At 46.4% G+C, this 10,340-nt stretch overlaps 1 protein-coding gene across 2 annotated transcripts; it reads right to left on the reverse strand.

Annotated features, from left to right (window-relative positions):
- Positions 1-867: 867 nt before the first annotated feature.
- On the reverse strand, positions 868-9,408 carry LOC117580678 (neprilysin-3). Of its 2 annotated transcripts, none has more exons than XM_034267296.1 (9): positions 6,341-6,573; positions 5,658-5,774; positions 4,597-4,756; positions 4,416-4,536; positions 4,036-4,350; positions 3,485-3,979; positions 2,584-3,413; positions 2,369-2,511; positions 868-2,284 (listed from the first exon to the last, which is right to left on the reverse strand). In XM_034267296.1, exons 1-9 carry the CDS (start codon positions 6,362-6,364, stop codon positions 2,108-2,110), a joined length of 2,382 nt encoding a protein of 793 aa, XP_034123187.1. In that variant the 5' UTR covers positions 6,365-6,573; the 3' UTR covers positions 868-2,107. The 2 variants fall into 2 exon arrangements, with proteins under 2 accessions (XP_034123187.1, XP_034123188.1); XM_034267297.1 differs by lacking the exon at positions 6,341-6,573 and adding an exon at positions 9,293-9,408 and having other exon boundaries at positions 2,108-2,284.
- Between the last annotated feature and the right edge of the window lie 932 nt (positions 9,409-10,340).

Genomic DNA, 10,340 nt, shown 5'->3' on the forward strand with positions numbered 1-10,340 from the left:
TGAAAGGAAAATGCAAAATATTTACAAACTTCTTGGAATAATTTGTGTGTTTTTTGTTAAGTTTGTCCTGAGCTGTGGTTGGCATTGTGTATGTGAGGGGAAAAATCACATTAAAGGGGTTTAAGCGCTTGCCATTGATTGGGAAAACTTTGGGTTAAAGTTGTGCATGGGGAGAAGAGCATAAAGAGAAAAACAGAATATGCAGAGCGACCAGCGTAGTATCCAAATGGCAGGCAAAAAGCTCATGCAGCAGTCATCAGGTAGATGGCCGACTAGGTACCGTACGCTAGAGCACGATCACGGCTGGTAAATCGCAAAACGATGACATGTACCGGCATGCAAGAAAGCTCAGTCAGGGCAAATCGCGAAAGCGAGAGGCAAGCTTTTCAGCTATGGCTCTCCCATTCTGCCCGCAGTCAGATCCTCAGCCTCACCGACATGAAAGCTCCACCTGCAGCCGTGCCATCTCCTTCTAGCGCGTGTCTCTCTGAGAGCGAGTTGGAAAGGTGGATGGGATCATGGAAGTAAAACAAGTGTCACACACACAGAGAGTGAGAGTTTCGAAGTCACAGTTATTGTTGTTGAATTTTATTTCCATTCGATCATATGTATACATGCATGGATGCATCACTGTATTCGTACCATTTATAGACAATCAAAATAAGTGTTTGTTTAAACATTCAGTAAACGTATGTACTACATGTAGATATATGTATATGTGGGCTGCTGTTGTTCTTGTTGTATATAATATTTAAATTGTTTTTGCATGATTTGATTGAAGTATCATTATCATTATTATATGGTACATATACATATATATATATAGAATATAAAAGTTATTTAGCTTGATAGCTCTGTTTTTTTGTGTGGTTTCCATATCTGTTCAGAACTGAGCGACCAACGGAAATAAAGTAAATGAGAGTTACGTAAATGCATTAGTATGCACACGAGTACATGCTCGTATACCGTCAGTATTTCGATATACCAAAACCAAAAGGGGAACACTCTGCTTCGCCCTTGAGAGTTGAGTGGCGTCCAGGAACCAATTTACATGCACACATATTAACTACATACATACATGTATGTAAGCATGTATGCTACGTATGTATGGCGTTTTGTGCGCTGATTGTTTGATTGGATTTTTTGTTATTACTTATGGATAGTATCTCTATGTCTTAGCTATTTGGAGTTTGAGCCCAACTTTGGTGTTTGCAGTTTGTTTTTTTTTTGCTCATTTGTTTGTTTTTCGATATGTTTTTCTTTTGTACAAAAGAAAACGCTTTCAAGTGAATAGCTCTAGTTATGTATGTATATAATTTCGATATCTGCTTGATTAACTATGCATTATGTATATATTTTTGGTGTAGATTTGGTGTTTGTTTTATTTTTGTATTTAGAGTTTATTTGGTGTTTTGTTGTTGCTTTCCTTTCCTTTCCTACCACCTCTCTCATTCACCCTCCTGCTTTCCGGCTGGCACAGCGAGTAAAAATATGAATAATAATAAATAATAAATAATTGTGTGTTCAATTGGATGTTTTGCTAACCGGCAACAAATAAATAATAAATATTTAATAGTCAAATTCGTTTAGATTTTTCCTTCATATTTTGGCAACTCAAAAGCTCAAGACTCTCTCTCTCTTTCTCTATCGCTATCTCTGTCGCTTTCACATACGCAAATCACTAGCTATCTCGCTTACACAATTCGAGAACTTCGGTATTTTCGGTATCCCTATAATACAATATACATTCATAAGTTCTACAAATAGCTAAGTTACAGTTTATCATTTATATATATATATATATCTGCCAGACTGCAGCCTGCAGCCTGCCGCCTGCATCAAAAAAATTATAAATTTATCGTCAGTTTTCTCTATCGTTTCTGGCATAGGCACAATGACTGACGGTCTTGCGACGAAAAAGGTTACTTACGAACCCAGTTAATATTCATTTGAAATATTTAAAACGAACAGGAAATGGCAACATAGTCTGCGTTTAGTTATCCATACATGTATGTGTACGTAGATATATGTATATGCATCATATATGTGTATATAGCTCTTGCTCTGAGATCGCTCTGGGCATAGACTCCGCCAGGCTCCGACCCTCTTACCACACCTCGCACTTGCTGCTGGGATTCATGCGCTTGCCCGGCTTACACTGAAAGACCTCGGCGAACTCCTTCATGTTGGACAGCGTGCCAATGACTCGGAACTGTGACGGCGAATGCGGATCCTTTTCCATTTGCAGCAGATTCGTTTCCTCTGTGGTGCTGGAGCACCACACCTAAGCGAAAGACAATAATCTCCAGTTAAAAAATCCATTATCATCGCATTATCTGCCATGCATTCTTCATTCTTCATTCTTCACCTGTGCAAAGGACACAAAAAAGAGCTGCGAATGTGTCAGATTGAGGCCGGGCAGCTTCAGGATGTCCGCCTCCTTTTCGCTCTTGGTGTGCTGGTAGGCGTGGTAGGCTGCCTTGAGGCCACCATTGTCGGCAATGTTCTCACCTAGCGGGGTAGGAATAGAAGAGGCTGTTAGAACTGAACTCCTGCTGCACTCTGCATGACTCAACCACTCACCCAGCGTCTGTTTGCCATTGAGATTCCTTCCGTTCATCTTGTAGCTGCTGTACTGGCGTGCAATGCACTCGGATTTCTCGGTGAATCGCTCAATGCTCTTGGCATCCCACCAGCGATTGATGTTGCCAAACTTGTCGTACTCCCTGCCCTGATCGTCGAACGCGTGCGTCAGCTCGTGGCCCATCACGACGCCCATGGCGCCGAAATTGAGGCTCTTCGGGTTGTTAATGTCGAAGAAGGGCGTCTGCAGTATGCCGGCGGGAAAGACAATCTGATTCTTGGTGGGCGTATAGTAGGCGTTCACCGTCTGCGGTGTCATGCCCCAGTTGGTTTTGTTCACCGGCTGATCGAGCCGCTTCAGGTTACTCCTCAGATTGTAGATGGCCACCTGCAGATTGTTCTCGAAATACGCATTCGCGGTGATGTTCAAGTCCGCGTACTTTCTGTCCAGATCGGCCGGATCGAGGATGTAGTCGGGGAAGCCAATCATATCGGAGATCTGGTCGGCCTTCTCGATGGCCTTCTCCCGTGTCTGCTTGTCCACCCACGTGAGATTCTGCATATTGTGCTTGAAGGCCTCCCGTATCTCGACAATCATCTGCTCCGCCGCCGGCTTGGACTCCCCATGAAATGCCTGACGCACGAATATCGCACCCACGGCAAAGCCCACGACATTATTGGTGTCCGAGACGCAGTAGCGCCAGATCTCCTCCCCGCCATCGGAGCCCATCAGGGCCTTGCGCACACCCTTGTAGGCATCCCGGAAGGGCTTCGAGAGGCAGCTGGTCAGTGTGCGCACCGCCTGCCAGATCAGATAGTTGTTCAAAGTGCTGCAAAAACAAAAATCCAATCGGGATTGGCATCAGAGCCAAAGGTTGTGCCCTGCCTGCCCATCACTCACATCTTTCCCTCATCGGTCTGCTGCATTTTCAGGATTATATCGGAGAGATTCTTGAGGAATTCGGGCGCATAGACAACGACCACCTCGTCGTCGGTGACGCGCCGATTGACCATCTGCAGCGCATTGTCGAAATGGTCCGTCCAGTTGAGGAAGGGCGCCAGCTTGGCCAGCTTGCGCAGCTTCATGGGATGGTACATGGCCTCCTCGTTGCGACGATCCTCCAGCGGTATGGTGATGTTCGCCAGCTTCTTCTCGAAGTTAATGATGCCCAGCATCTGGACACGGGCATCGGTCTCGTTGGCGCCCAGCAGGACGCACACCTTGGTCATGTACTCGATATACTCGTTGAGCACTTTGCGATGGTTGTCCGTCTTGTTGTTGTAGTAGTCCGCTGTGGGCAGGGTGAGGCCTCCCTGATCGATTTGGATGACGTGACGCGACGAGTTCTTGTCATCCTCCCCGATCGCCCAGCCAAACAGGCAATTAAAGTTGTATCTAAAAGGGAGTCGTTATGGAGTGTTGTGTGGGATTATCCCAATGGCTGTACCCACTTGTTGTGCAATATTTTGAGTGTGTTGCCCATGGTCCAGTTGGAGACATTGTAGCCGCTGCTGGTCACATTCCAGCCACCGATCTGTCGCAGCAAATCGTTCATGGGCTTCGCTCCGAGCTTCTCCATATGCTCGTCGGCATCCAGGCAGGACTCGTAGTACACTTTGGCCTTCTTCTCGGCCTCCGACTTGAAGCTGGCTGCGGGCTTCTCCAGCACATTGCGTATGATCAGCTGATTCATTTGCTCCAGCTTGCCAAATGTGCCCCATGTGGATTTACCCTCGGGAATTGGATTGTTCTTGATCCATTGGTTGCTGCAAAATGCTCAATCAGTGACTGAAAGGTCAATCAGTCCAAAAGGTGTCGACTCGACTCTTACCATGCATATCCGTAAAAGTCGTCGCATGGATCGACTGTTACATCGATTGACTTGAGGATCTCGCTCGACGCAAATATACAGTGCTTGTTCAGGCACGGCAGCTCGCTGCCCGATGGGCAATCTGTCAATGAAAGCTTATCATCAGATCTCCATGATATAGGGGTGGATTTTTGTGGGTTACCCTTCTTGTGCGGCTGCACGTGTAGTATGTGCTTCGTCTTGTCGCCGTTGCTGTCCGCAAAGAGTATGATCAGCAGCGTAAAGATTGTCATCGTCATCGCAAATGTTGCGATGAGCAGCCATTTTTCGGTCTTGCTCCTTGAGCGCCAGTTCCAAGTAGCCTGCGAAATGGCAATGCCAATGTCATTATTCAGTTTATCTGTCGGCTCGACTGCGCATGGAATCTGTTGTGTAAACAGCAGCAGCAGCAGCAGCAGCAGCCAGCAGCCAGCAGCCAGCAGCCAGCAGTTCAAATGAGTTCAAACTTGTGTATCCAACAGAAGAAATCTCGTGTACTTAAGCCACTTGCGTCTACATTTGCCCGGCAGCACGTCGGCATTGGGGGAAAGAAATGAAAGTCACAGCACAACGACTGCCCAAATACGCTCACAAACAGAATGGAAAATTAATTGAACATATTCTCATTATGCCAGCCAGCCTCAAGCTTTGTGTATTTATAGCAGAGAGAGCCGGCCGAGTCGTGCTTATGCTTATCTTGATTGCATAGAAAAAGATCTCGGGCAGCGCAGTCGGCGCACGCAGCGCAGTTAAAACTTCGTGTGGCTGCGGCCAATGCAATGTAACAACTTCGTGTGTGTGTGTATGTCGCCTATGCGTCGCAGCGGCAGAGAAGCAAGAAACGTTTTCGGACTTTTGTGTCTTCGTTGGTCTTCGATGGCAAGCGCTTTAGCTAAGCCATAAAACGCTGACCATATGTTAGGGCAAACCTAGAAGTCCGACATACACACACACAGACACACAGGCAGACGGACAGTGGCACAGTGGGGATGGCGAGCGATTTTTCACTGTCAAATGGTAACCTTCAAATGAATGAGAAAAGCGCTCAGCGCTCACGTTGGCCTCATTTGCTTACAGTTTTTTTGTTCTGTTTAGGTCATTGTCATAAAGTAACAGATAAACCGACTTAGTGTCTGGGTGGGGATGAGGGAGTGTGAATTAGGGGGGGTAAGAGAAAGAGAAGGAGAAAGAGAAAGAGAAAGAAAGAGAGAGGGCAACACTCACCCGCGCTGTGTGATAGCGTATTTGCATGCCAGTGTGGCCTGTGCCTTCGTTCAGTTGAATGCCGCCAATTGAACTTGAATCATCTTCTGTAAATTCTGTCTGTTTATAGCGTGTCATCTGGAATGAGAACACACTTTGCATTATACTTGGTAATTTAGGCAAATTCAAATATATTTATACTACTGTATGTACATATGCCTGAGAGATCTGGAGACGGACAACCACCCATATGTTAGGGATAGGTTGCCGAAACTTTGCTTTCTTTTGTTTTCTTTTGTTTTGTTTTGTTTTGTTTCCACCATCGACCTAAGCAATATGTATCTGTGTGTACATAAGAATTCATAAACATTTTAGTGCGGAGCTTTTTTCGCTCTGCTTTATTCTGCTCACTCTCTCTCTCTCTCTCATCCCCTCGTAGATGCTTTGCTCTGTGCTGCCCGATATTCATTCATTCTTTTGTGAATTTTTCACTGCTTAACCCAACAGATCATTGAAGATCAATGCGGGATCAAATATCTCCAAAAATATTGCTTACAAGATTCTTCAAGTGTGTTCCCTAGTTTTCCCTCAAAAGGGTTTAATTTTTGTTTCCCTACTCTAACGATCCACCTACAACTCCTTTCAATTTCTATTTAACTACCCACTGGCACTTATGGGGTAAAAGAGGGCACGTCACGACCTACCGTTCGGCAATCGGTAAGCCACATTTTCAATTAGCCAACAAACTCAAACAGTCTCTGTGTGTCTTTGTGTCTCTGTTGTCTCTGTGTGTTTGTATTTGCTTTTGGCTGAATGTCGTTTTATTTTGGGTGTATCGTATCGTATCGTATCGCTTCGATGGGATAATGATAACAGAGCGCGGCGACGATAGTCTGTGTTCGTGTTCAGCCCATGACCGTTGGATGTGCACTGAAAGCGCCGGCGGGTGGCTAGCGAGCTGCCCGCACAGGAACGGAACGGAACGGAACCACACCGCACCGCAGCGCCCGCACCTCGCTGGTTCGGCGCACTCGAAAGGCCCTGCCCGGGCAGGCCCCTTGCCGGGCCAAACCCCCACAACGCCGCCAGCCTAGCCACGGGCCCACCCCGCCTCGTCCATACACTCGCAACCATACATATATATGTTCAATAGTTTTGCATTCTATACAAATTAATTGACTCGTTTGTGGCTGTATGTGTGTCTCCGGCTCCGGCCCGGTCTGGTTCTGTTTGCGCGCATTAAAACCGGAGATGGGGCCACGGAGACCCACAAATTCTCAATAATAATGCAAGGAAAAGTAGGAGAAACGTTAACAGCTAGCTTTAAGATAATTAATTTATTTTACAATTCAATGGAAATCAGCTCAAAGGAACTTGTTTACTCTTTGAACAAACAGCGGCAACAGCTCCTTGGATCCCTTGTTATGTCGAATATGTGAAAATATTTATTCAATTCCCCAACGCAACGAATGTTTTCATTATAAATTATTATTTATGGCGCTTTGTTGTTGTTGTTGTTCTCGCAATTGTTTATTTGCACACATCAATTGTTTCTCTTTGGCATTTAAGAATTTCGCAGCAATTTATCCAAATGCGAAGGCCCGATATCGTGTGATAATAAAACCCGATTTGTTGTGCTGGACATTTTTATCGCGATCGTCCAGCAGGCAGTTAGCTATTGTCTGCGATAACTACAAAACACATTTATAACTGTATGAAGCACTCACACGAAGGCAGATTAAGGACTGCGAATGATGTAAGCAAAGAGTGAGCGAGGTACGGTGATGCCTCGAGAGTAATGAGCGAAGTTGTTTGGGTTTCGGTTGGAGTTGTTTGGAGTTATTTGGAGCTGTACCTTGAAACAGAGTCTATGTGCGTAATTTTTGTTATTTCATCTATGACAGCAGGAGCTGCTATGAGCTGTGCTCTATTAATTAATTAGAGGCACATAATTGATTATATTTTGGCATTCCAGCTGGAGGCCAGCACTGCCAGTGGCCACTGTATTGGCTTACAATATGCGGGGCAGGGCATTGAATTTATTACCATCAGCGTCAACGCCAACGCCAGCAGCGGCCAGCGGGTGGACAGGCGTGGACAGCGGACGGACCGGGGGGACGTACAGCACAGCACAGGACAGAACAGGGGGAGGACGACGAGTCGTCGTGGTGCTTCGTGGCTAAAGTGAAACTGTTGCGCAGTTTATTACTCGTATTTTTGTTTTTTGTTGTGCCCTTTGTTTTACACGCCACCTCCACCTCCACCTAAAGCTCCAGCTTCGCGCCGTGGCTTTGGCTTTGGCCGTAGCGTTTCAAACGAAACGTAAACACACACACACATGCACATGCATACACATTCATGCAGTAACAGACATTTAGCGGATTGTTGAATGCAAACAGACATTAAAGGGCAAATGCCAAACGAGGACTGCGCTTCGCCAGGCACTCCATAAGCTAAAAATCAAATCTGCAAGCAAGATTTTGATTTACTTTTTGTCTCTTCATAATAATGACAGAGAATTTGTGGAAACATGCAGTGACGTTTTTTTTTTGCTTAAAAGGTTTATGTTAAACGATCCCTAGACAAGGGCCAATTCGCTCTGATGCAAATTTCAACACAGACAGGGGAGCCTCCAATTCGCTTCACTGCGAATTCGCTCACACCAGAACGCAAAGCCAAAACGAGCGAGGGCGAATTCGCTTGCAGCAGACAGCAAAGCATGAACGATCCAAAGCGAATTCAGACGTGAGCAAAGAGCAGATCGGCGAGAGAGAGAGACGCGGAGAGAGATTCAATCTCAGCTTCTGCCTTCTGCTTTCCTAGCAGCTCTCCTGGCAGCTCTCTGAATGACTATTTTATGGGTCCTCTTCCCAATTCCGATTGTTCGCAGTGTGGCATTAAATCAACATAAATAAATTCTGCCTTTAAGCAGAACCTAAGCGAGAAGTCATAAACCATCTTTGAGTGCGCTTCGCAAATGGGATTCGTTTGCTATTTTTAGCACTTAAATATGTCAAAGGGTGGGGGCTGGCTCTGGCTTTACATTGTGTTGCATGCAGCAGTTTTGTGAAGCCCCCCCCCCCAAAAACAGAGAGCTCGTCTCTCGGGTTGCCAGGCAACTTGTAAATTGTGAGGCCAGAGCACCCTTTATCACACAATCATTTCATTTCATTTGCTCCATCTCTGTCATCCATCTCAGTCTTCGCCTCTCTCTCTCTCTCTCTCTCTCTCTTTGTCACACTCTGTTTGACTTTTTCTCTGTGTGCGTCTGGGCACAGCATATGCTAGAAATCAGTCTTCGTTGCGGCTCTTAACTCGATTTATGCTGCAGTCCCTGCAATTTATGTATACCAATAAACCCGGGACCAGGCACCAGGCACCAGGCACCATAACCATAACAACCGTTACTCCTCCCCCCCAGAGTGGGTGGGTGTGCAGTCTCTGGTGGCGCCTCTAAAGCGGAGGCGTGGCTTTAGCACAGTTATTCAAGCAGCAAAAGGCAATTACAACATGCAATTGGAGTGCGTGCATTGAAATGTAAGGAACCTGCAGCATTGTTGATATCACACAGATACACACACACACGAACACGAACACACACATAAAAAAAAGGGCAACAAACATTTAGGGGGAAGAGGCGCGCGCTCTTGGCCTACCTTAGCGCTCATTTTCTTTGTGCGCCTGAAAGAGTGCAAGGAAATTTGTGTCCTGCCGCTCGGAGTGCCTGGTTTTCCTTTGGCTCCCTGCTGCTGGTGCTCCTACTGCTGCTCCTGGTCGTGCTGCAGCTCCAATTGCCAATTACTTGTCGCAGTTGTGCACCAAAAGTTTGCTTCACTCGTTACTGGCCCGTTTTGTGGATATTTTCTGCTGCATTTTTGTTGCTTTAGGCTGAAGCTGGAGAACGACGAGCCAACCAAGCAAGCAGCGAGCAAGCAAACAAACAACCGCAAACACGAAACCAGTCCGCTCGCAACGCTGCAACGGGTTAGAGTATCCAGAAGATGGCAAAGAATTGCCAGTCCAGGTGGCGCTCTCGCTTAGAAATTTTGCAAACCGAACTGTCGCTCGTCGCAATGTCAGACAGTGACCCGAGCGGGGCAGAGAGCCGTGCGAAAATACGTCAAAAGGGAAAAACAATAACACACAAACGTAGTAAAATCCCCAAATCACACACAAACAGAGAGTGAGAGAGAGAGAGAGAGAGAGTTAAACAAACCCTTAGCTGGCATATATAGCTAGGGGTTGTGCTGCCAGAGTTGCCCTCAGTTTCAGTCGCAGTGCCGGGCACAATGCGCAGAAGCTGTACGTCGAGCGGTGGCAGCACTGTTCCAGCACGGCGTTGCCACTTAATTAGCACAAAATACCGTTCGAAAATCGAAGAGCCACGAGCTCAAAATGGCCCCAAAATAAGCCAAAACCCCAGCCCAACTACAGCTAGCATCAATGGGAAATAAATACGAAAAGATACTCAGTTGCTCAGCTCCACAAGTTGTCCGATGTGGTGCGACCTACATACACACTCGTAGGCCCCTCGGGCTTACGTCACAGAGCAGCGGCGAGAAAGCAAATCATTTGCACTTGCCCCACAATTGTGTTGCGGGCGGACTTTTCCCTTTCTTTTTGCCTCGCAGCAACAACGCGAATGCATTGTTTGCTCTTCCGACTGCCGTTTAGCCACTGATCTTCCCTTGGAATGTGTGAAAT

Source organism: Drosophila guanche, unplaced genomic scaffold, assembly GCF_900245975.1.
Source record: "Drosophila guanche unplaced genomic scaffold, DGUA_6, whole genome shotgun sequence".
NCBI classification, from domain to species: Eukaryota; Metazoa; Arthropoda; class Insecta; order Diptera; family Drosophilidae; genus Drosophila; species Drosophila guanche.